Here is a 27,687-nt window from a genome sequence, read left to right on the forward strand (position 1 = left end):
TTAAAAGAAAAATATGCTTTGCATTTCATTATCAGGCAATGTTGTGTTTTAATGAATGTAATCAACGCACCGCTGTGCCCTCTTCTTATTATTCCATATCATTTATCAGTATTCCATATTCAATATTTGATGACTTCATACCATTAAATATAATATCATCTTTTTCATAAATATAGTACAGATCCTTTATTCCTTTTTATTGTATGTTATTCCATATTATTCAACTTTGTTCCACATCGTTCAATGTTTTGCAATGCAAATCGGTATCATTCTATGTTTCCATATTTGGAAACATTTCAGTATTCATGCACAATTTCTCCTGAAATTACCACGTCTAGCGGCAGTTATAAAAACAAAACCATTTTCTTTATCTCTGTCCCAAATGGTATTTTCTGGTGGCGGTATCATCATTTCTGTCATCATGGCACACTTGCTGTTGTTGATGTGCCTTTTGTTGCGCCGAGCTCCTCCCCTCGCTGCTTAAGCCCTTTAGTCTATTTTTTCTATTTTCCTGTACTTTGTCTCTAAATCCTACACCAAAGTGGTTGACGGTCCAGGGATCAGATCGAGGTTTCTTTCTAGGGGAAAAGTTTTCCCTTGCCTCCTTCGCAAAGTACTGGCTCATGTAGTATTCAGTTGTTTTTTTGTGTATACAAATATATAATGCATGGGGTCTGTATTTCTTGACCTGCTCAGTGTGTAAAGTGCCTTGAGATGACATCTGTTGTGTCTTGACGTTAAATAAATAAAACAGACTTCTGGAAAAGCAACTGGGATGGGACAAATATAGGATTTGGAATTCTGAACTCTTCTGCCACATTAATACGAGCCACTGCTGATTTTGACCTTTCTCCACCATGAGGTCAGTGCTCATTACGTCTTTCCCTAGGATGATTAGGAGCGCTAGGATGAAGACGAGCGCTTGTAAAGAGAGTAAAAGCGAGGAATGACATTCATTCCTTGTGCAGGCCAGTATTGGTCCGTGGATCAACTGGTACCGGGCTGCCCCATAAATATTTATTTTTTTCCATTTTGTGAATCGTCTGAGTCTAAAAGATATTTTAGTTTGAAAAAACTTTTATTTTGAAAACTGACTGGATTCTCTTCTAATTGTTTTGGTCACTGAGAGACAAAATCTGGGAAGGGGAAAAGGCCCAGCGAAGTGACAGGAGAAAAGTCTACGACTTTGAAGAAAAACTAAACTTTTAACAGGTAATACCAGGAGTACTTAGTAGTACTTAGTATTTAAAATGATGATTTATAACGGGGTTAAAGCGCTACTTTCTAGCCAAATCAAGTGAATCTACTTAGCATGGCTGTGCAAAAAGATGATCAATTGTCGGAGATTGCGAATGGTGGCAGTCCGTGGTGATGTAAAGGTTGGGGGACCACTGACTTGGAGTACGCGTGGACAGAAATTCAAAATGACTTTCTCGCCGACTCATTTTCAGACAAATGCAGACCCAACTGTGATTTATTGGCTGCGGGAATAACAGACTTCAGATTTAATGGACAGAAGTAAAAGATCCAAAGTGAAAGTAAAAAAAAAAAAAAATCAATTTTTTCTGAAAATATTTGACATTTTCCAAGTAGTGCTTTGAAGGCTCATTAACAATGTACATTTGATGTTGATCAGTGGTTCTCAACTTTCTATCAGTGTGAAGTATTTTTACAGCCTATTACAATTATTTTATGCAAAGCTCCTCCCTTCCAAAAAGAGAGAAAACCTTTCTCGCCCCCACTCACTGCAACGACTCTAATGCCTGAAATGCCTGAAAAAAAAATATAAATGCCAATCCTTATTTTATCGTAATTATACTTCTCATGGCAAGAATGAAGCCTTTTCCCTGGAGTCGCATGCGCCACCTCCCCCGCATTTGATAAGGGCACCAATAAAGGCATAAAACTTGAGCAAAGGAGTCACTGTAACACATTTTCGGAATACGTTTCTTCATGTTCCAGTTACTTTGCTCTTAGTTTGAAAAGAAAAGCGTACTATCGCAGCTTTAAAGAGCACTCTTCTGAAACCCCATTTTAACCTCACTTCCCTCACTGAAGTGCCTTAACGCCCCCCCCTTTTGAGAACCACCAATGTAGATCACGGAGGTTTTCCTACATGGGTCACAGTGCACATAACAAGCAGTACTATCATCATCACGATCCATAATCTGCCAGGTGCGCAATTTCCAAAGCAACAGAAAAGTGACACCTGACCTTTATCAACTTGCACACGTTATTTGTGTGTTATGACAACCACCTGAATGGCCCTCAGTGAGAAATCCGCACGGAAAAGCAATCCTGTTCATTTGGATGCTGCGCCTGCAAGCTTTTGTAGTGGCTTTCCTCCGGAGGATCCACAGACATCAATAGTGGTTGCTTGGCCTGTGATCATGCTGCTGGGATGCTGGCAGCTTCCCCTTGGGCGGATGTTTCAAAAGCTGCTCCACTGCACTACTGAGGGCCAACTTACGCCCGGAGATGGAGAGATGAGGATGTGTAGGAACGACCTCTTTCACTTCATTGACTGACTGCAGGGAGCGTGATGGCACTGTGGGACAGAAACATGGAGGAGATATGTTTTGTTTTTGTGGCTGTGCGGTGATTTAATTCTAATAATTTATTGCGGACAGACTATTCATTTAATAGTGTTTGTTTTGTCTATCCTGCTTCCAGTGGCTGTATCTGGATTTTAGATTTACTGTCCAATCAGTTTTTTTTTTTTGGATTGATGACATTTTCCCAATCTACCCAGGGCCTTAGTGTTACAGTATACATTATTTGATATCTACACTATATTGCAATGATACCCAACTAAATGGAGTCCAAGCCAAGTCTGAGTCATAATGGACGTATGTGTTGTAAAATAGTGTTTTCATGAAGCTGTGTTACTCTAATAAAAATTTACACAAACTAATGGCAGATATAATCCAGACATCAAACCCCAGATACTTATTTTTATCTTTTAAAAAATTCTTCAAGTTTTTTGGCCAAAGGAGTGATTTTGAATGGGTCGTACTAAAAGAATGAAAAAACGTTTGTTTACTTTCTCATCCTTTACTCACTCTCCTTTAAAAGAGAAGATAATCTTGTCCACGTGGAGTGCTTTTTCTTTGTAAATTCGGATGTTGATCATGTTCTTTTTTTCTATTTGGTGCTCCATACAAAATACACATCTCTGTCAAGTGAACATTATACACACACCTGAGGTCTCCGCATACTCTCCTTTGCTTGGTTGACTGTAGGGATCTGACTTCATATTTGAGGAAATAATGAGGGAAAAGGAAAGGAGTAAAACCTGCGGAGTGGGAGGAAAGCCTGTTAGAAAATTAGTCGTTCCAGCGTCTGCAGCTTTTTACACAAAGCTTCAAACTTTTATATGATTAAGATCTGAAAGATAAAACAGCGGGTCACTGATGGTGCCTTTTAAATCATATCAATAATTAGAACTCCAGCGCCAGCGGCTCCTGTTATTAAATGGTGATATTGGCAAGGGTGCGGATGGAAAAATGAAAGTTGAGTGCAGTGTAGTGTAGCTCACCAAGAAGCACGTTCCTCTTTGTGCTGTTTTGTTGGAGCTGTTCGGAAGGAGCGCTTGGAGCTGGCTCAGCTGCTCCATCAAGGCGCTGGTGTGCAAAGACAAACATAGCGATCAAAAGTTTTCTCAACTCATTCATTGCCACGGTAAAGATACTTTCAATTATGTTTTTCAAAGGGGATAATTGGGGGAACCGTTTGATGCTACTCCACTCTAAATTTCAATCTGGGAAACAACTTTACTAATGGACATTCACCAATAGATGGTGGCATCGATGCTGCATTTTAGAGAAGTGATCTAACACAATAATCATGCGGGTCCTGAAAATTTAAGGCAAAAGTGAATGGTTTCACAAAAATGACAAATTTAGGAAGACAAGATCCCACTTTACTCATTCAATCCTAAAGACATATTTTTATTGTGTATTTAAGTCAAGACATCAATCCTAGCTATTTAATTATACAGTATATGTATAATTATTTTTTTCATGATTTTGGCTCAATGAGTATCCAAGAATAGCTGGTATTACATGAATTATTACTAAAGGAATTATTTATTTAATCATATTCCCTTGTAAATCAAGGGAGTTATGTTCCTAAAAATACTAGGAGAGACATTATTGGATTTTTTTTCTCTTAATATTTTTAGTTTTTTTTTTGTTTGTTAAAAAATAAATACATCAAACTGATATTTTTTGTCTGGTCTGAATTAGGAGGAAAACTGTCAAGAAAAATAGCAATAATACTCAATTACTTTCAGCACTTTAGTAGGTAATTTACTAAAAGTGATTGATTACTTTAGTATTTGAATAGCTAAGGTAATAGATTACTGTAGTACTTTACTTTCTAGAGTAATGAATTACTTGTACTAGTACCTAACCTAATACTTTAGTACTTTTAATTATTTACTATATTTGTAATTCACCAGGTCATGTTTAGACCCTCCTTTAGCAAAACAAAAAAAATAGATTTCAAAAAGAAGTACTTAAAATTGACTGACTGGGTTTGAATGAGTTAAGCTATCGATTTTCATTTCCCAGCAGCCAAAAGGTTAAAATTGTTATGAACGAAGCATACATGAGAGTGAATAAGGGATTAGGGGACGATGTGAGGTGTATTTAACTGACTAGCTGGTTGCCGCATGCCGGTAAAACTTTCAACAAATAAGTGGGAGATCTTTGCCTCTAATGACATGTCCTTATATAAATTCTCATAGTAACTAATACAAGTCCAAAATACACTGTTGAGCGTACTTGTTGGTCTCCTCCAGTCTCTGGATTTTTCTCTGCAGTTGGAGGTTATGAGCACTGCATGCAGACATCCTAGAAGGCAAACGCACACAATGAAGGAAAGGGTATCAAAAATCTCATGATAGGACACTGCATTATCTACCCATTCTTTTTTTTCCTCCTCATTTTTACCTCCCCTTTCCAATATCTGTGTGAGTGTTATCTCCGTCCTCCAAAGACTCTTCTTTCTATCTGCTTCTACTGCTCCTCTTTTGTCTCTTGTCATCACTGTGAGTCATCCACCATTATGGCTCTTTGACTGACCTGAGTCATAACTGATAAGAGAAAATTACCAATAAACGCTGACTCGGCTAAGAAATAGCAAAGGTGTGAAATATTATCGGCCGTCAAGTTCACGTTTGATGTTTAGAAAAGGACCCTAATGTTGCTACAGTAAGCGTGGAATTTGGAATTGAATGACTTGAGACAAAAATATCCCATCTGACCTAAATACTGAGCCCCCCAAATTTTCATTGATGTCCTATTATGTATATTTGTTTTTCTATGCATGCCAGAAGAAAAGCAGAACAGCTAAATGCTTAAATGGATATGATATCCATAAATAACAGCAATTGCCGTCTTAATTATTTTCAGAGGGGACTTTTTGAGTCAACTCTTCAAGCACTTGTGATACCATATCACTGAACCGCACCCACGTTTCCATGAATGTCCAATATGAGGCGCACTAGACTTTGGGGAAAAAAAAAAAAAAAAAAAAAAAAATATATATATATATATATATATATATATATATATATATATATATATATATATATATAAAAAAAAAAAAAAAAAAAAAAATATATATATATATATATATATATATATATATATATATATATATATATATATATATATATATATATATATATATATATATATATATATTTTATATATATATATATTTTATATATATATATATATTATATATATTATATATATATATATATATATATATATATATATATATATATATATATATATATATATATATATATAAAAACGGGAGGCTTTACCCCAGCGATTGTAGGGCTAGTACCAGGACTAGTGCATTACTACTACTCCAGTACTACATTAGTAAGGCCCAACTGAATTGGAATTTTTTCAAAAGAAAATACAGATTATTCATCCATCTATCCATCATCCATCAATTTTGCGAATTTTCACTATTTCCACTTTTTCATGGTGTGACAGAAACAGGCTGTTTTTCTTTTTAAATTAAGAGCACATTAATTAAAACATGAATTCACTTTTTTCGTGACACCTTTGCAAAACGTATGCCTTTGTTTCATACAAATGTGTATTACATGTCAATTTTTGAGTAGAACAGTAAATTTACGCTCGCGTAACATGAAAAGGTGTAAAGTCATAGTTTAACAATCTTAATTGTCACAGTGGGCAACATAAAAATAAACACAACTGAAATATATTTAACGAAATCAGTTTCTTGTGCTCTGATGAGTCAACTTGCATTCCTCACACTTTAAAAGAACTCCAAATGTAAATGAAAATAATCCTCAGACTCCTTACTGAGAAGTAAGCGAAAGGGGCCAATAGCAAAACGATGTTGGAAGCCACAGGTGGAGCGAATGATTGGCAGCAGCACCTTTAATAATGTTGACGAAGACGTAGGTGGCGCCGCCGCGTCAACGCGTGGGAGCGGTGAAGTTTAGTGCGGGGTGCAGAAGGTTGTCAGGTGTAGATAGATGACATTTACAGCACTTCCAACTTGCCCGTGCAGTGTGACATGATGCATTAACACATCTTCAACACTTCACATGCTGCCACATGAGCACACATTTCACGATCCATTTTTCCCAAAGGGAATGCGAAATGTGGATGGTGTGTAAAATGCATATTGCGCTCTCAAGCGTTAGGGAAACTATTATGAGGGTTTCTACGTTGCTCCATGTTCCAATTCATTTGCTCTTAATTTGAAAACAAACATGTACTTTTCTTGTTCCAGCTTTGAAGTAGATTTCCTTATACCTGCAGGAATTACCCCGTAAAAATGTCACATACCCCTGAAATGGTATTAAAAACTTAGGATAACCATTATTGGTGGATCACAGCGTTCCGGGTAGTGGACTGGTCCATTTTTGGTCCAAATAGGGTCATATTTATTTTTTCACCATTTCATAACATTGAGTATTAAAATGATCAACACCTATGCACTCTAAAAACAACTGGGTTTGAAATAGAACTAAATATGGGTCAAAAAAGGACCGACCCAATATTTGGGTCGATTTGACCTAAATTTCTGAGTGAGCGCAAACAGCCCAAAAATAGATCATTCTATACCAGAAAGTTGTGTTAAACTGACCCAAATATTTGGTCGTTTCTGTTTTTAGGTTATTTTTGACCCAACGATTTTTAGAGTGTAAAAAAACGTATTTAAAGTGTAAAAATCATTGGGTGAAAAACAGCTCAATTGTTAGTAAAAAAAGACCAACTAGTGAAATCAATAACCTAAAAACTTTAGTTGTTCAGTGGGTTTTTCATTTGACCCAACTTTTTGGGTTATTCGTTTCTCCCAAATAATTGTGCAAAATGAATAACCCATATATAACCCATCTCCCCACCCCCCACTAAAAAAATGGGTTTTTGAAAACAAAATACACCCAAAATTGGTCTTATTTTATGCATAATTGTTTTGACCCATTATTTTGGGTAATTCGTTCACTCAAAAATCTTGCTCCAATGAATAAACTATAAAACAAGCTCAATTGTTGGTTTGTTTTAATTATTTCTTCTTTTGTATTTTGTGTGTGTGTGTGTCTGTGTGTGACCATCTCCTACCTTTCTTCCAGACTATCTACATATTCCCTCTTCTTTTTGCGACTCTCTTGAGCAGAGCGCTTGTTGCGTATTTTCCGCCGGATCTTCTTCAAAACACGCTCTTCGCACTTCAGATGAACCAACGAAATAAAAAAAGTGTGAATATGTTGCAAGCAGCCTCAAAGGTTGTTCTGTGTGTTACGCCTCGCTCACCTTGGACAAAGGCAACTCGCTGGGCAGGTTAATGCCTTCCTTTGCCAGGAGCTTCTTCTCATCCTCATTAAGAACCAGCTCTTGCAGAGGATGCTGGGGAATTCTCTGGTAATGAAATGGTCGGGTAGAATACATATGAGATTATTAAATATAATATGTTGAGGAAGCTGCGTGCCTGAAGTCTGCGCGAGATTTAACCAATTTATATCATTATGCATTGTAGGTACACGCAGCCTTAAAGGGCACTCCATAAAGAAATTGTAATATGATTTCAGGCCTCCAGATTTCATGGAGTTCAATATTATACATTTTCACCCCTTGCGCAAAAAGATTTGATTAGAAATATTTCAAGCTGGGAAATAACTCAAATTAATTTGACCTAAATAGTGAAATGGATCTTTCTCAAAAGTAGCAGAATGCTGCATGGGTGAATTCTAAGACATGTTTATAATAAGTAACTACTTAACTGTGGAAGTTATAGTCCCTTTATTTAGCCATTATTTGCAGTAAATATTAGATTTTTTTTTTTGTAAATTAACTCTTTTACTACTGGACATTTTAGACTGACACTGAAAAATCTAAATATCTAGGATTGAATGTCCGCACTCTTGAAAACCTAAAATTACGTCTTTGGTATTGAATGAGTTAATTTCATAACAAAATTATTTTTCACATTAATGTTGATGATGATTTGACGTTACCCGAGCCTTGAGCAGGGGTGATGTCATTTTCAGTCGACGGCAAATCGAAAAATATGTTTTTAAAGGTATTAGTTGTATATGAAAAATAATTTAGTTATGAAATTAATTAAGAGATCAAATATGAACATTTTACTGCTAAAAATAGCAAAATAAAAAGACACATATTAAGTTATGCACACGCTATGGATGTTTACGTTATCACTGATTTTAAGTCAGTCTTCATTCATTTTGTCTGAATATTTTTTACAGGGTTTTTAAAAACAAACATTTCAATAAATGTTTTTGGGGTTTACAAAGAATAAAGTACGGAATAAAAATGTACTCAAAAGTTTCTTCGCTTACTTTTTCTCCCAGGTTAGATAAGAGCAAGTCTTTAACTGTGAGCGTCTGACTGGATGATGTGGAACTTTGATTTGATGTGAGGTAATAAGCAATTCCCAGCTTTTCCTGGAGGCCATCACACTCACAGCCTGCAAACATAAAAGCAGTAAGCAACAATTCACAACAATCTTCCTATCTAACCTTTGCACACCTTGCTCCAAAATATGTAGCGATGTATGTCTTTTTATTAATTGTTTAAAGGGGACTCATTTTAATGTCTTCCGGTATTTTTGCGGTAAATGTTAAACAATTTATGTAAAACAAAGGCAGGTTTATGCTTTATTTTGATTTATTGACATACAAACCACTGGAATGGAAGACAAAAGCTCAGTTGTTTGATAAGGTATTGTAAACATACGTGACTAGAGAGTTTATTATACTACTATTATTGAAACTACTACTATATTTAGACATTTGCCATTATTGATGTTTAATGCATTTACGGATTTATTTTCTGCCTTGCTCCCCTGTAAAAATTGTGTTTTCACCAAGTGGTCCCAAATACCGTACCCAAATACGCAGAAATTTTAGGATTAGGAAGTTTAGCTGTGAGATTTCTCATTGATCTAATTCAAGATAATGGTGAGGATACACATGTGAAAATGTATTGATATATTGATGCAATGTTATTAACTCTTTTAGTGCCAAGCGTTATTGGAAAAGGAAACCCCTAGAGGGCCAGTATATTTAGCATTTTCACTCATCTTTCAAGGTTGACAAAAATATTGTCTGCAATGTGTCTGTAAATATGGGTGGTATCATATGAAAGATTGATTTCCATTCCTTATTTTGAATTGCATGTAGATAATATCTGTGTTTTAAGTGTGGAAACACTGCCATCATATGGTCACAGTTATCACTACAGTTCTCAATTGGCTTTTATGAGGTAAGCATTAGTCAAGGGTGTCAGCTCCTGTCCATTAAAAAACGTATTTGACGAGAATTTTATTATTTATGTTACTATTTTAAAACACATGCCACTAAATTATCATTCTCTATGAGCCATTTTTATATTTTCAAGACACACAAGATGTGTTCAATCTTATATCTAAAAAGGAGAAACAATGCCGTCCACTGGTGATTTTGTATTCGTAAAGGTGTTTACAAGATTTAAATATACAGTCAAACAATCTCCTGCTTATCCCCATTGAAAAATGAAATTGGCGAGTCTACTTGTGATTCTCATTCACTGCCATTATTGGCAAGTACACTCATCACACGCAGTGAATGAGTGAAATAAATGTATTTGTTTTAATCGAATTCAAACCCATCTTGTGACATCATTATGAAACAAAATTGGTTTCTGCCAAATTGTCCATAAATAGATTAAAATCTGCATTCTAATGACTTTTCCCAGCATCATAACTTATGAATTTCAAATGACATCCTACCCAGATCAATGGAAACATCAGACGATCTTTCATTTTCACGCTTGTAGGGTGGAATCTGCTCGTATGTGAGGTGAGGCAGTGGCGTGTCCAAGCCTGGAAATGTTGTGCAGGACAGCATTTGAAAGCCATCCGCCAAGGGTTCCTCGCACACGTCGCTCTCCGGGGTGCGGGGTGACCACGGGGGTGAGGTCGGAGCTGAGGAAGACTCGCTACCAGCCAGCAGGGAGTCCAAAAAGTCCTCTGTACCTTTTCCCTCCGGGCTCAGCATCTGTGGACCGAGCGAGGTATGTTACAAATGACAAGTTCAACACACTCAGAGCACTCTAGTGAGAGTTGGCTTAGAAAGAGGCTACCGCAACTTTTGGGGTGATTCATTTAACCCCAAAAATTGAGTCAAGTGCGTGAGACACAAACCAACCCATTTTTGGTTGTTGTTTTGTTTTTTGTTTTTTTTTTGGATTGTTTAATTGAGTTTTGTACCTAAATTAATTCAGTCCAAATAGTTGGGTATATGGGTTACATTTTTTTGAACCACCTTTTTGGGCTCAATGAGGAATCGGGCCCAAAACTGAGTTGTTTTTTGTTTAAAAATATAAAGTATCTATAAAGCAAACCATTTCTAGGTTGTTTAGTATAAAAACCTACATTTTATACTAAGTAGCCCAGTTGCTCATTTTTGTACAAAAAAATAAATTTTGTTCAATGATTTAAAAAAAAAAAAAAAGTTGTTTTGTATATAATTTCTTCTTTTATTCATATGAGCCAATGTTTTGGGTTAATGGGTTGTTTTGTATATTTTCAACCTAAATGTATTACTATTATTTTTTTTTATATGGCTCAACTTTGTGGGGTAAACATATAACCCAAATGTTAGATAAAACAGTAGTTTTTTTTAAAAAAAAAAAAAGTTTTTTGTTGTTTTAACATGTTTTTAGGAGACATATTGACCCCAAAATTGTATTTATTTTGTTTTGTTGTTGTTTTTGTTAAAGTAATATAACCCAACTTTTGTGGGTAAATTCATCACCCAAAAAGTTGAAAACCAAAAACAAACAATAGAATTCAGTTAAAAAAAATATGCGTACGTGCATGTGTGTAGAGGTAACTTCAGTACTACCCCAAATTTCTGAGTTTGTTACTTTTGACTCAAATTGGATTATTTTTGACAACTTTATACCATTCAAAGATGGTAGAAAATAGCAACCCAACATTAAAAGGATACCAAAGTTATCTGTCCATTTTCAGCATTTAAAAGGAAGAAAACTAAAGCAGCGTCGCTTTCGTAAAATCGGCCTGAGCGCTAGTGCGACGCAGCCATATAAGAGAACATAATGAAAGCTCTGTTGCCACATTGGCGCTGCAATGATTGCAGTCCTGTCATGTCCAAGTGCCCGCGTCCACTGCAGAAGGAGCAGTCGACTTACGTCATACATGGTGATGGTCCACGGCGGGTTGTCGTGGCAGCCGCTGGTTTCATCATTACTCTTGAACAGCAAATCAATGAGATCCATCACAGCTGAAAAGAGAAACATGAGGTTCATGTCGTTACTTTTGAGAACAAATCAAATGGTTCGGACACTAGACAAAGGTATGACCAAGTCTTTCTTTTCTAGTGGTGCCAAAACTCATCATCATGGCAATATGACATCATATTGTATCGTTTTTTGTCATACGTACGGTACCTGCATTTGAGAGTTAATGCGCCAATAAATGGGGTGTTGTTTAGGAAAAGTGTCGGGGTTGGCATTTGCTTCAGAAATCTAAGTGAAAAGGTGTTGAACTTTGATTTTAATATCATTCTGTAACATATTTGTCTTGAAAAAGTACTTGATTTTACTACAATTGCAACTTTGTCTACAAATTTTGGAACGTAATACCTCTGGTTGAGGAAAAAAGGCAAGACAAACTTTTGCAGCATAATATTCAGTTGTACTAAAAATTTCATAGAAGGTAGCGCAAATAATTAAATAATTACCTGCGAGCCTGTTTGTTTTTCATTCAAAATGGCTAAGAGTTAAAAAAAAATCGTGAGAAAAAAACAAAACGAGATTTTTTTAGCACATAGTTTCTCCACGCACAAACTAAAAATAAAAAAAAAAAACCTTTAACTCTGATCCATTCTATTGGCTCAGACCCATTTAGGTAGGTGTTTTTCTTTTAAATTTGTTTAATCAATCTGATATCATCCAAAACATTTTTATTGGATTATTTGGGTCTATATCCAAAGTTTTCGACGCATTTTTTGACTTAAATAAAATTTTCTGACACACACAAAAATGAATTACTGTTTTGAGCTACAGCGCTACAGCCTCTTGTCACCCATACTTACTGTTCTCCGCTGAAAGCCGACCGAAACAGTTTAGATCTCCTCTTGATCAAAAGGCGAGTGTATGTCACCTTGGAAGCGCGTGACCGCTTATTAATCCAACAAGCTGATGAAATGTAAGCGAAAGAACGCAGAATGAAAACTCTCAACAAAATCAATACACTCCTTTGTGTCTTGAGCATGAGAAGAACTTCTAAGTATGATTCAGAGGACAAAGTTGAAGTTCCATATCAGTCCTTCCCTATCCCAGCTGATCAGTGTCCAATCCAGAGTTTAGTGGACAAACTAGTAAGCCAATCACAACAAATTTAACATTCATCAGTCAAGGTAGACAGAATACATATATTTTATTATTATTTTTTTTTTTTACGATAGTCTACACCGGTATATAAGCTGCACCAGCAAAAATTGAGCTCACTGGACTATAAACACAGGTTGTAACATCAGATATTTACACAGAAAGATGTTATATTGTAGTTTTATGCCTTTCTTTTTCAGTGTAAAACTTGTTTTAATTGTCCGCTTACAGCTACATTGTCAACATTTAAACACATTGCACCTAATTCATATATGCAAACAAATACAATTGCAAACAATATATATCCAATTCCATGCCACAAACATTTATACAAGATCCTATTTATTTGGTACATTATTTTTTTTTATCTTTTTAATATTTTATTTTTAAGACTCTTTTTGAACACAGCCATTGATTCACATACTTTCAGCTGTATTTTATAGTTGTTCCACAAATTGAAAGATAGTTATGCACATATTTGCATATTTGTTTTTCTAATGGACTGCCGTCTTGTAGCTGGCAAAAAAACTGCACATTAGCCACACTGGACTATAAGCTACAGGGCTCAAATCATGAGAAAAAAGTTGAAAAATACAATATACACCTGTATGTATACTCCACACAACACACTCTAAAAATATGCAATTATTTAAGGGACCAGCAGCAAAGTAACAAAAAAGGTGTTGATACGCTGCCCGGATGGTAGAATAATTGTACCGGCTAAAACGTGCACAAACACATCAGTTTTGTTTTCTCTGTATATGTGTGTCTACTATAATCTTTTCTCAGTCACAAGTAACACGCCATGTATCTTTCCTTATCTTTACTGCCATAATAAAGGCCATCTGTCTCAGGTTTTTATTAAGGATACACCCAATTAAGTCAGGAATTACATAAGATGTTCAGGAACATGCACACTTGCAAAGATGCATTATCAATTTTTATTTTTTTTGGAGTGTGACAAACAGTAGGATCAAGATGTTTTCATGCATGATTATCATTAGCTTTTCATTGATGAGCCTTCCGAGCGCAGCTCAGCTTGTGAGTTGCGATTGGCCTTAAGCACATAATCAGTTGACGGCAAGTGAAAGATGTGTTTAAGGTTTGAAAAGTATTAATTGGATCAAAAGAATAATTCCTTTATCAAATTAATTACAGACTGTCGTAAAAATGAACTTTTCACTGCTGAAATTGGCGAAAAAGGTTTGGAATCTCTTCGTGACATTTGGGCAAGATTGTTTTGTGGTTAGCTACATTTGCTTGTCAGAAAAATTTGCTATGGAAATTTGTTGCATTCAATAACAGGTTATATATCAGAATTTGAACCATTCTCATTTCATTACATTTTTTCCTTGTTTTAAGCCCTTTATTGTAGTTTGAATGGTTTTTTATGGCATGTCAAATTATATTCCTAGAAGTATGCTTCAAAGTGACCCAAAGTCCTTGATATACGACACTAATTTTACCGCTCATGTGAGTCTAGACGAAATATACATCATTGCTGTATATCTCAAATTGAGAAGTCATGTTCAAAAAGAGAATTAAAACTATGGCTTCGTCTATTTTTGATGAAGCAAAACTCATTACATGAAGTTGGCCACCGTATGAACTCCTGATTAATATCCTTCAATCTCACGCTCATAAATGTATCCGCTTGCTTATTAAAATCTACTTATGTGCACCCGCATATTATTATCAGCCCGGTAAGGATAATAACAAGGTTGTGCTATCTTTATTATTGCTCTATCTGTAGAATGAAACGTCTCAAAGTACACGCAGATATGACCTAAGCAGGACATGTCAAGCTCATCGCTCAAGACTGAAGAATAACACAGATAATTCATCTGCGTCTATATGCACAGTTTCATTTTTCCAACGAGCTTTTTTACCTGCTGGTTAGAGTAGAAGCACCTGGTTATTACTTTCTCAGTCTTTTTATACACTGGCATGTCAATCTATTCCACACAGTTGCTTTAAATGTATTCATACTGTTGAATTTTACTTGGACACTATAAATTGTCTTTAGCCGTGATTGGCTGCGTGAATGGTTGTTCAACCCAATTGGCTGGCAACCAGTTCAGGGTGTCCCCCGACTTCTGGCCGTAGTCAGCTGGGATAAACCCCAGCAAGCCAGCGACCCTAGTGAGGATAAATGGCTATAGAAAAAGGGATGGATGAAAAAGCTTCAGCGCTTGTTTTTCAAGCAGCATTGCTTTGTCTTGCTCTGCCCTCGTGTGGTGAAGACCTGCTACTGCACCATGTGTTAAACCAAGGAAGGAGAGACAGCCGAATTGTCTTTGTGTTTGTTTAAACCTCTTGCAGGTAGCGCTTGGTTTCAGAAAATAATTCAAAATGAGAACCATATTGCAAAAAAAAGGTTAACAGTACAAATTGTTTCCATTCATTTTCGTGAAAAAAGAGCATGGAAAGGCAAGCCATCGCTTTACTTTATTGAAATGCTTTTGCCCTGCTCACTCAACTTTGATTTTGAATTCCTATAGATGTATCTAGACCTCCATAATAGCGCTAAAAGTGCACATTGGGAAGGCATTAAAATCGTTACGCGAGATTTAGTATTTAGAAATATTAGCAAACCTCACTAGTCACATTTTTTTTTAATATATACTGTTGGTCAGGTCACGTGTGTATCTCTTTATGAATTTATTTATTTAGGGCTGTCAAAGTTAGCCGTAAATGTTTTTTAAACATATACAGTTCAACACACGCACACAGGCTGATTTTTTTTTCATATCTTATTTGCACAGTGTTGTATACCTTTATTTTGACAAGTTTTATATGAATATACATTGTTACGAATGAGGAAAAAAGAATTTAACCGGGGTGCAAGAAAAACAAGTTGAGAATCACTGTATTTGAGTGACCTTTTACTACGCTAATGAACATCTTTTGACGTCTGATCGTGAACAATATTTTAGAATCAAGAATAAAATAAAAGTAGACAGAAAAGGTTTTTAATGTGCTCGTGAAAATGGAGCAAAAACAAAAAGCCTTGCTCGCTTTTGTTTTCCTTCGTCAGCAGGTGGGGAAGCGGAGCAGCGCCCTCTGCTGGTGCGGCGTCTCACCGCAGCCTGACTTAACTGCGGCGTCTCAGTACGCACTTTGCCTCGGCGGCGTTCCGCAGCAATAACGTGACGAAGACACACAAATTGTCAAAATGGTGAGTGTTGTGTTAATTCGTGTTTTCTCCATGTCCGCCCCGGACAATCCGTTGGGGCTATCAATCGCTAGACATAAAATTAACATTAACGTTGTTGTATGAACGCAACAAGCGCATATAGAGCCTGTGAGGTGTGTGTGTTTATGTATGGACCGTTACATGTGTGTGTGATGGGTTTTGATGCCGATGCTTGCTGTTATGTGGACCTTTTGTGTTGAATCCAGCGATTAAAATACGGAATATAAAAACGATGCCGGGCTGTACCTTCGGCCTACTTTCCGCGCTGACGTCCATTGCAAGGCATTATTTTGATACGCTTTAGCTCAGCGTCATATAAACATGTTATTGCCGAACGGAATTTTGGGATCACTCGCATAAATAACATAACACGATTAAAATAGAATAAACATCTTGCATAAACGCAGGAAGTAGCGTGCACTGCGCATTCAATTTCGCTCATTAAATGAGACGATATTCGCAGACTAAATAAAGTTTGTGTTGTCCAAATAAGGACGTCTGGCCACATCATTTGCTACTCATGCACATTTATGATTTTGTCCAAATTTGTTATTTTAATGCGCAGTACATTTGATTGGCACCGGCAGAGAATTTTTAATTCAGTTATGTGTTTGTTATTCTTGTGATTTTTAGGTGATGTCAAACTCAGGGCTCGTGGGCCAGCTCAGGCACACATTATTTTAGACGATTAACCACTGAAAACTCATGCCCAGATTCAAACCCTGAACTGCAGAACTGTGAAAGTATTATTACCACCAGATATTTTGCCGGCCATCAACACACATTATTACATGATGATGAGCCTATCAGAATTATACTTATTATTCCTCTTGTAAGATAAAAATAAAAATAAAAATACAATAGAGGTTATTTAATGGTACGTTGTGTTTTAGCTGTGCAGATTTAAAACAAAAAAAATGTGGGCGTGTGTGTGGACGCCTTTCTATGTATTTAACACTGTATACAGTTTATGCATGCACATATACAATATATACACATACAAATGCATTTTTTTGTTAATATATTATTTTAACATGAAGTTTTGTTTAGGCTGGTCAGAGAGCAAATGCCTGCAGCCACGTTTGTCTTCCTTGCCAGCTTGATGGATTCAATTTCCAAATGACTTTCTTTTTATAACTCAACTTGGAAGACTTGCAGATGTGGCTGACGTTGAATGAAGAGATGAGGCTTTGAAATGCGCCTCCGTTTGAAGTCAATGTAAGGATGTGCTGTTGTGCCGCCCACCCACCAGGTCAACTTCACGGTGGACCAGATCCGAGCCATCATGGACAAGAAGTCCAACATCAGGAACATGTCCGTGATCGCCCACGTGGATCACGGCAAGTCCACGCTGACGGACTCGCTGGTGTCCAAGGCGGGCATCATTGCTTCAGCCCGCGCCGGGGAGACTCGTTTCACGGACACGCGCAAAGACGAACAAGAGCGTTGCATCACCATCAAATCCACGTGAGTGCTTCAAAGTGTTTCTAGTTGATGGAGTAAACACAAAAACAACAAAGCAAAAATGCCTCGGCTTCGATTTCATTCCCTATTGATTTCAAAAATGTCCTGTTCCAAACACACACACACACACACACACACACACACACACACACACACACACACTCACTCTCTCTCTCTCTCTCTCTCTCTCTCTCTCTCTCTCTCTCTCTCTCTCTATATATATATATATATATATATATATATATATATATATATATATATATATATATATATATATATATATATATATATATATATATATATATATATACACACACACACATATTTACTTAAAGTCATTCATTACTTGATTACTTTGTTACCTAAAGTAGTTGATAACTTCATTACTTAATTACCTCACATAAATTAAATTACTTAATATCATCTCTTAAAATAATGCTAAACTGATTTCAGGACTTAGTTATCTAAGCTAATTGATAGCTTTAGTAATCACTGAGTAATCAATTACTTCTAGCACTTCATTACGTTAAGTAATTGATTACTTGGTACCTAACAAAGTATTTTTTTTAACCTTAGCTCTAGATTTTCCATCAATAACTTTAGTAAAGTGTAAAAATGGTACTAAATTAAATATGAAAATAATTGGATTACTTTAGTGCTAAATTACTTGAAGGAATTCATTACCTTAGTGCTTAAATACCATAAATAATGACTACCTTAAACTATTTGAGAAATAATTCAACATCTGCCTTTTTTAGACCCTCCTTTAGCCCCCCCCAAAAAATAAAAAATAAGTACCTGGGATTGAATGTCGTCGTTGGGATCGAATGAGTCAGGAATGACTCATGTATCTGAGGAAAGAGAAAATAAGAAAATAAGCTTTGCTGTTCCTGCAGGGCCATCTCCTTATACTATGAGCTTGACGACAAAGACTTGGCCTTTATCAAGCAGTGCAAAGATGGAACCGGCTTCCTCATCAACCTCATCGATTCGCCGGGTCACGTGGACTTCTCATCCGAGGTCACGGCGGCCCTCAGGGTGACCGACGGAGCCTTGGTGGTGGTGGACTGCGTCTCAGGTAGTACCCTTCAGACACCATCGCAAACCCCGCCCATCAGTCTCCTCCAACTTTCTCATTTCCTCTCCCAGGAGTGTGTGTGCAAACGGAGACGGTCCTGCGGCAGGCCATCGCTGAGCGCATCAAGCCAGTTTTGATGATGAACAAAATGGACCGGGCCTTGCTGGAACTTCAGCTGGACACCGATGAGCTCTTTCGAACCTTCCAGCGTATCATAGAGAACGTCAACGTCATTATTTCCACCTATGGGGAGGATGAGGGGGGACCAATGGGCAACATCCTGGTAGGCTTGGGACACTGACAACTCTCGGGTCAAAAATAATCTGAATTGGGCCGAAGTTTTTGGGATGTATATTTGACCCAAAAAGTTGGTTCGTATGAAAAAAAACACAACACAATTTTGTATTTAGTACAAAACAAGCCAATTTTGGGATTAGCCAAATAGGCCTAGATTCCCAAATTTGCATCCAAATAAATAACCCATAAAACAACTCAATTGGGGTTGAAAAATTAGCTTTGAGTCAAAAAGATGACCGTACTGGGTGAATCATTTAACCCAGTATATTGGATCAAAATAGAAAAACTGACTAACCCATAAAACAACCCAATTTGGGATTACTCATTTTGTCCCAACTTTTTGGACTTAAATCAGGGTTGGCCAATTCCAGTCCTCGAGAACCCCAATCCAGCCTGTTTTTGATGTGTCCCTTCAACCAACACACCTGATTCAAATGATCTGGGTCTTTATTAGGATTCTGCGAAGCATGCTGATAAGCTAAACATTTGAATCAGGTGTGTTAGGAGAAGGGACACTTCAAAAACGGGCTGGATTGTTCCTCTCAAGGACTGGACTTGGCCACCCCTGGGGGTCAAAAAAAAGGCTGCTAGTAAACAAATTAAGTGTTCAATTAATTGATTACTTTTGGTAATTATGAGTAATAAAGTCACTGATTACTTTAGGTAGCTAAGTAGTAAATAAATCGATTACTGTTTGTACTTAGGTATGAAACACATCAAAATCCTTAAAGTTACTTACAAATGACTTTAACTGAGCTCAAAAGGATCAGCGGGTACACAACAATTGTGTATTTGAAAACAAAAACCATGTTCCGTCCCCAGATTGACCCCGTTATCGGTACGGTGGGCTTCGGTTCGGGCCTGCACGGATGGGCCTTCACATTGAAGCAGTTCGCCGAGATGTACGTGGCCAAGTTTGTTGCCAAAGGAGACGCTCAGATGAGTCCGACAGAGAGATGCAAGAAAGTCGAAGACATGATGAAGAAACTGTGGGGCGACAGGTAAAACCTGTCGGCAAATCCTCCTTCCGCCGCCACCATGTTTCAAAAATCCTGCGCAACCCGCAGATACGTCGACCCGAGCACCGGCAAGTTCACCAAAACGGCGACGGGTCCCGACGGTCAGAAATATCCCCGCTCATTTTGCCAGTTCATTTTAGACCCCATCTTTAAGGTGACGGGACGCCGTTTTGAAGGCCTCGCAAAGCGCGGACCAAAGTATTGACATTCTGACCTCAATTTGTCTTCCGTCAGGTGTTTGACGCCATCATGAATTTTAAGAAGGACGAAACGGCCAAGCTGATTGAGAAGCTGGATATCAAGCTGGATTCGGAGGACAAGGAGAAGGAGGGAAAACCGCTGCTGAAGGCGGTGATGCGTCGCTGGCTGCCCGCCGGGGAGGCGCTGCTCCAGATGATCACCATCCACCTGCCTTCGCCCGTCACCGCTCAGAAATACCGATGCGAGCTGCTCTACGAGGGCCCGGGAGATGATGAAGCCGCCATGGGTCAGTACTTCAGTAAAAGTGACGACGCTTGGGTCGAGAAGAGTCTGGCAAAATTTTGCAAAATTACCAATTTAATCGCCTTGGTTTTTGTCGTTGTGTTTCTCAAAGTCAGTAAAACGGAATTGTATGCAAACCAAGGCGAAATTTCCCGAAATTACAACGTTAATTGTACAAAAACTGAGGAAATATTTTGGGGGAAAAATGAATCATATGAAAATTAGAGCATTTGAAAACTGCACACTCAAAACATGACCCAAATTGGGTCAAACCTTTAAAGGTTTAATCCAAGATTTGCGATAATTTTTTTTTATCCAGTTTGGGTTAGGTTTGACACAAGCGTGTTAGAGTGTGACATTTTTTCAACCAACATTTTTTACAACTTAAATACAGTTGGGTCAAAATGAACCCAAATCCCATCAAAAGGGGTCCAGTGCTACTTTTTAAGATAATTATTTTATCCAGTAAGTTTGATTAGTGCATTTTTTTTTATCCATTGTAGGTTATTTTTTAATCCAACATTTTTAGAGTCTAATTTTTGTACCAACATTTTTGCACTCTAAAAATTGTTGGGCCAAAAATTAGCCCAAATCAGGTTTTTAAGTTTCAAGTTTTTAATTGTTCTTTTACCCCAAAAATTGGGTTTGTCCATTTTTGACCAAATTTTTTTTTTGGTACCCAAATTTTCCTGGGTGTATTTTTTTTTTTTCTTCATATGACTTATTTTATTTTTTTTACACCTACAAAATGTTGGGTTAAAAATAACACTAATTGGGTCAAAAAAAGAGACCAACCCAAATTTTTAAGTGATTAATTTTAGCCCAAAAGTTGGGTCACTCTATTTTTGACTCAATTTAGGTTATTTAAGACCCAACTGTTTTAGAATGTAATTTTATAAACCAACATTTTTTACAGTCTTTAAAAAAATCTTAGGTTAAAAAATAACCCAAATTGAGTCAATAGAGAACCACTCGCCTTTTAGCATTATTCATCAGTCCATTTTTTAACCTAATTTGGGTTATTTTCGACCCGATTGTTTTAGAGCACACACTCAAATTTACAATATTCCTCCGCATATTCGCAACAGAAAATAAATACTCGAGTAAGTTATAAATACCTGAAAAATCTTTATGGGCCAAAGTATTACCTTTCTTACTTCGGATCTCTTCAATTCACCTTTACAGTTTGTGCATGCGAAGTGTATCCTCACAACTTAATGTGTTTTTCTAGGTATTAAGAATTGTGACCCCAAAGGTCCTCTGATGATGTACATCTCCAAGATGGTGCCAACCAGCGACAAGGGTCGCTTTTATGCGTTTGGTCGAGTCTTTTCCGGATGCGTGTCCACGGGCCAGAAGGTGCGCATCATGGGGCCGAACTTCACACCTGGGAAGAAGGAAGATCTCTTTATCAAGCCCATTCAAAGGTGAGCAGAATTATTTATTTTTTTTAATCGATATGGTAAAAGATTTTCTCAAGGTGTTCTTCATGTTCTTATGCAGGACCATCCTAATGATGGGCAGATATGTGGAGCCTATTGAAGATGTTCCATGCGGGAATATTGTGGGCCTTGTTGGAGTTGACCAGTTTTTGGTGAAGACTGGGACCATCACCACTTTTGAACAAGTAATGTTTGGTTCAGTCTGAATTCTTTATTCCAGTGGCCCTCAATGATGTGCCACCCTGTGAGATATTTTAGCCAAGTACCTCCTAGCCAGGAGCCATTTTGAGCAGTAAAATGTAATTGTGTCTTGAACAAATAAGCGCATGTATTGGAGAAATTAAATCTCACCCAATGAGAGTACGGAACCAACACAATTTAGGAAGTCGCTTCATGTTCCAATTAATTTGTTCTTAATTTGTTCCTGTCATGTAGGGCTGGGCAAAAATAAACTCTTGAAATATTTAATTTTTTTGTCATTCAAGACGATTAGAATTTTTATCAATTCTAATTAAGCAAAGTTGTATTATTTGAAAAAAAAACTTGTTGAAAATATTCAGACAAAATTTTTTTTTTAAATCAGTATTAACATAATCTTAGCATTAATAGCTTGTACAAAAAATAGCTATTCATTGATTAACATTTTTATTACTTGCTCTAAAATAAAAATGACATTTTCCGCTCAATACTCGAGTCACCTTTTGATTATGTGACATTCACAAGCTGAGCCATGATTGGTTATTACCTGAGCCTTTGCCACATGATGTCATTTGCAGGCAACAGCAAGTGGAAATGTATTTTTTTAATGTATTCATTCGACGTGAAAAATAATTTAGTTACCAATTCAATTACTGTCAAAATATTAACTTTTTACTGCTAGAAAAGGCTAAGTAAGTCTAATATACCTTTAAATGACACAATTAATATGTTAGTAACTCGTAAATATGTCATTACGTTCAATTTATTGATACCTTCAAAAACTATTAAAATCAATAGTTAATAATAGTACCCCTTGTAGGGCATTCACATTAGCGATTCTCAAATGCTACTTTCCGTTCCTATGTCCAAATTCTACAGCAATTCACCACCGTGACCTCCATTTTGCCTTGCAGGCCCACAACATGAGGGTGATGAAGTTCAGCGTCAGTCCCGTGGTCAGAGTGGCCGTGGAAGCCAAAAACCCGGCCGACTTGCCCAAGCTGGTGGAGGGCCTGAAGCGGCTGGCCAAGTCGGACCCCATGGTGCAGTGCATCATCGAAGAGTCTGGCGAGCACATCATCGCGGGGGCTGGGGAGCTGCACCTCGAGATCTGCCTTAAGGACTTGGAGGAGGATCACGCCTGCATTCCACTCAAGGTGAGAAAGCCACGCCCACAATAGATGCAGATTTCATTACATTTGGTATGGGTTAAGTTCTCCATAATGCCTTCCTTTGAGTTTTACATCAAATGCATTTCACATAAAAGAGAAAGCATTGAAAGAAAGAGAACGCATTGACAGAGGCCACTAGGGGGCTGAAATTTCACCCAGACTGGGACAAGTCAAAGTTCAAAATGGCACAACCACTTAGTTATCCACACAGGAAGAAAATGGGAGAAAATGACCCAAAAATACTGCACAGGGGGAAGAATAGAGCCCTACCGATTAACCGGTCAATAAGTTGCTTCATGCTTCAATTAGTTTGCTCTTATTTACTGCAAGTTTCCTGTTACGGCGGTAAAAAGCATTAAATAAGAGCTGCAGATAATTCGCCGAAAAAAATCCAATATTTGGCAAGAAATACCTTCACGTACCCCTAATTTTCAATAAATTATATGGTCATTTGTATTGATAAGTAATTAGGATTGTTCAGACGCGATATTGAGTTGCTTAGCATTTAGCTTTTAAAATTGCATTTTTTTTCAGACATGTTGACTGTGTTTTTCTTTCTTTCCAGAAATCGGACCCAGTTGTGTCTTATAGAGAGACGGTGACAGAAGAATCAGACCAGATGTGTCTGTCCAAGTCTCCCAACAAGCACAATCGTCTGTTCATGAAGTCTCGGCCTTTCCCGGACGGCCTGGCCGAAGACATCGAGAAGGGCGACGTGACGGCCCGTCAGGAGCTGAAGGCCCGCGCGCGCTACCTGGCCGACAAGTACGAGTGGGAGGTGACCGAAGCCAGGAAGATCTGGTGCTTTGGTCCCGACGGAACCGGGCCCAACTTGCTCATCGACGTGACCAAGGGGGTCCAGTACCTCAACGAGATTAAGGACAGCGTGGTGGCTGGCTTCCAGTGGGCTACCAAAGAGGTGCAGTGCGCAAAATTCAAAGCCGGTCAAGCCATTCATTTTTTTGATGTGTTCCCCCTCTATATCATGGTTCAACATTCACATCCACAATATTTTTTTTTTAACAGCACAGCGTTATCCAACAGATTTGCAATTCACTAATTGATAAACATACAAAATGAAAAAATACTGTAAATGGAAAAAAATACTATATAATAATGAAAAACTAAAAAAAATGAACCTCTACTTTGCTGATTGTACTTCCAGCGAACACGACGTATCCTTATGTTTGTACTATACTCCCCCCTGGTGGCAGTGACATGCCCGGCATCAAATACAACACAATGGCCATTGAATTGAAGCAAAAACTTCAGTTTGGTTATATGAAACCGATTATCCAGTTCAATTAGTTTTTCAAGCTTGATCGCGACGTTACGCTAACTTGACAGGGGGCGCTGTGCGAGGAGAACATGCGCGCGGTGCGTTTTGACATCCACGACGTGACGCTGCACGCCGACGCCATCCACCGCGGCGGAGGCCAGATTATTCCCACCGCCCGCAGGGTTCTCTACGCCTGTCAGCTTACTGCTCAGCCTCGCCTCATGGAGCCCGTGTACCTGGTGGAGATTCAGGTTTGGTTGGACTCCATTTATATCCTTCTGAGAACAAGCCTTTTCATCCACGTCCACTATAGTGGACGTTTGTTTTTGGTCTATATCTTGGCGGAATACAATTTTGATGTCTCGTGTTTGGCTGAAAAGAAATTCACTTTGTGTCTTGCTGAGACAAAATGGACAGTGGATACAAATGAATGTTGGGTTTCAAATTCATGGAACAAACAATCAATTTTACTCTTTTTTTTTTTTTTCGTTCAAGTGTCCCGAAGCGGTGGTGGGCGGGATCTACGGTGTTCTGAACAGGAAGCGAGGTCACGTCTTTGAGGAATCTCAAGTGATCGGAACCCCCATGTTTGTGGTTAAAGCCTACCTGCCTGTCAACGAATCCTTTGGTAAGTCTCATAGGTGGAAAAAGTGTCATCATTTCCATGCCAGCTGTTGCTGTGCTTGTCACGAAACAATATGTAAATCCTGCCCGTAAAAAAAAGAAAAAAAAAACACAATAATTTAGATGTTTGGCATCCATTTTTAGTGTTTTTTTCTGTTCATTTTAAATGGATTTATTTCTGTATTATTTGTCAGTAGGACTGGGCAATAAATCAAATGTGGCAGAATGATTTACATGTTCAGTTAGTCTTTTCTTAATTGCGCACTCAAAAAAACACAATAAAAACGAGGTTAAAAATGACTCATTTATGGATCAAAAAAGAGACGACCCATCATTTGGGTCAGTTTGACCCAATTTTCTGGGTTGTTTTATAGTAAACATTCCAATTGTCTTTTTAAATACAAAAAGACCTACAAAGTTGTACCAAACTGACCCAAATAGTGGGTCATTTTTTTTTTATAACCCATAATTGGGTTATTTACCTTTTATTAGAATGTGGGTTACTTTTGACCAGACTGTTTTTAGAGCGGACTCACATTCACACCTCGAAAGTTGGGTCAAATTGACCCAAATATTGGGTCGGTCCTTTTATGACCCGTAATTGGGTTGTTTAACACAATTGTTTTTGCGATTGCACTCTGAACAAGTCTTATGGTACATAAATGCCTAACTTAGAAATGTCAGCAGTAAAAGAATAATATATAGCTTGTATTTCATTTTTAAGCACTGTAAATTATTTTTCATGTACAATTCATATCTTTAAAAACACTTTTTGCCACATGCTGTTTTTCGGAAAATGTCATCACCTGCGCTCAAAGCTTGGGTAACAACCAATCATGGCTCACTTGTTGGTCATGTGACATTCACAAGCTGAGCTGTTTTTTTATTTCATACAATGATGTAAGAAAAATCCAAATATACCACCGTATATCATTATAATATAAAACAGCCTATATCAGCACTGGCTCCAAAAATACCTGAAGACGTGAGAGTGAGCGATTCAAAACATAGACGATAGATTTTAATGCTATGTAACTGGAAGGAGTTTCTTTTCCATTTTTTGGTAACCAAGACGTGAATGTGATTTCCTCGCAGGGTTCACTGCCGACCTGCGCAGTAACACAGGTGGCCAAGCCTTTCCACAATGTGTGTTTGACCACTGGCAAATCCTCCAAGGTGACCCCAGAGACCCCACCAGCAAACCCTCCCAAGTCGTTGCTGAAATCAGGAAGCGGAAAGGTCTTAAGGAGGGTATCCCCGCTTTGGACAACTACCTGGACAAATTGTAATTACTCACCTTGCATTCACATACTATCACGAAATCTTAACCTTTTGGGCACTTAAAAAAAAAAACCTAGAGAAAAAAACAAAACAAAACCTGGCACCGGCTTAAAAGTTCGCACAATGAGTCCGACTTGGTTTGCAATGAAAAAAAAAAGCTTATGCTAATGTTGTTGCTGGCTAGTGGGGGCAATGACACTTATTTATAAATTTTACAGCCACAGTACACAAAGTGCCTCAGCCAAAGGTTCTTGGGAGTATTTTCTTTTGACACAATGGCTCTGGAAGGTGCGCTGTGATACTGCTGCAATAATGTCAGATTGGCTCAAGGTCTCCATTCAACATCACCATTTGTCATATAATAAAACATTCAACTGCAGATGATGTGCCTTTTATTTTTTTTTTTAGTTTTCAAAAATCATCCGGTAAAGCACCAGAATCCTCATTCGTATCTAATGTACACTTTTTTTTTTCCCCACCCACACTCATTCAAGATTTCTTCAAGATACATATATAATACTCATGAACGCCTGATTTAAAAAAAAAAAAATGCAAATACTTCTCAAATCATGTAACAGTATAATACATTACATGTTCAAACTCCTTCTGGAAAAGCCTTTTGCATAAATATTTGTTTTAGCGCTAAATCAACAGCGGTGATTTGTTTCAAGAACAAATGGTCATTGCTTTCGATCTCTTTCACTGCCATTGACGGTTATAGGTGTCAAAGGATACATTCATTACGCATTCAATCCCTAAGAGTACATTTAAGAGATGAAATGTTCAATCCCAGGTACATTTTTTTCAGTATTTTTCAAGTACAGAGTCATCCAAAAACGTCTGGTACTGAAAGAAATAATTAACACATTCAATCCCAAATACATGTTTCTGTATTATTTTTTTTTAAATGTACATTCAATCTTAAGGAGAGACTAAACTGGCTAAATGAAACAAATATTAAATTACTTAAAGTAATCAACTACTAAAGTAATTGAATACTAGACAAACAAATACTCCAGTGATGACTGTAGGTCCTAAAGTAGTTAAGTAATTCATTACTTTAGGTAATCAAGTATTAAGTGATAACTTCAAGTACTTAAGTAATCATAAGTACCTAAAATAATCATTTACTTTAGCTATCAATGCTTTATTCATTTTTTGCCCTTCCTTTAGATACACTTGCAAAAAAAAACCCCATAAAAATACATGTGGGATTAAATGAGTTAAGTACTTATGTAAACAA

General features: G+C 37.4%; 2 protein-coding genes across 2 annotated transcripts; one reads left to right on the top strand and one right to left on the bottom strand.

Moving 5' to 3' along the window:
* Positions 1-2,363: 2,363 nt before the first annotated feature.
* Positions 2,364-11,798, bottom strand: LOC148414559 (cyclic AMP-responsive element-binding protein 3-like protein 3-A). Its single transcript, XM_088429336.1, has 9 exons — positions 11,712-11,798; positions 10,288-10,555; positions 8,858-8,985; positions 7,815-7,919; positions 7,623-7,729; positions 4,788-4,856; positions 3,539-3,623; positions 3,202-3,295; positions 2,364-2,548 (listed from the first exon to the last, which is right to left on the bottom strand). Exons 1-9 carry the CDS (start codon positions 11,796-11,798, stop codon positions 2,364-2,366), a joined length of 1,128 nt encoding a protein of 375 aa, XP_088285462.1.
* Positions 11,799-15,951: 4,153 nt separating this feature from the next.
* Positions 15,952-26,823, top strand: LOC148414560 (elongation factor 2b). Its single transcript, XM_088429334.1, has 14 exons — positions 15,952-16,089; positions 17,360-17,574; positions 18,468-18,649; positions 18,721-18,932; positions 19,769-19,947; positions 20,014-20,119; positions 20,200-20,452; positions 21,680-21,875; positions 21,952-22,075; positions 23,003-23,245; positions 23,826-24,179; positions 24,608-24,790; positions 25,035-25,167; positions 26,259-26,823. The coding sequence occupies exons 1-14, from the start codon at positions 16,087-16,089 to the stop codon at positions 26,450-26,452; spliced, it is 2,577 nt and encodes an 858-aa protein (XP_088285460.1). The 5' UTR covers positions 15,952-16,086; the 3' UTR covers positions 26,453-26,823.
* The last annotated feature ends 864 nt before the right edge of the window (positions 26,824-27,687 follow it).

Source organism: Hippichthys cyanospilos, chromosome 12 (genome assembly GCF_059441005.1).
Source record: "Hippichthys cyanospilos isolate Australia breed blue-spotted pipefish chromosome 12, RoL_Hcya_1.0, whole genome shotgun sequence".
Taxonomy (NCBI): Eukaryota; Metazoa; Chordata; class Actinopteri; order Syngnathiformes; family Syngnathidae; genus Hippichthys; species Hippichthys cyanospilos.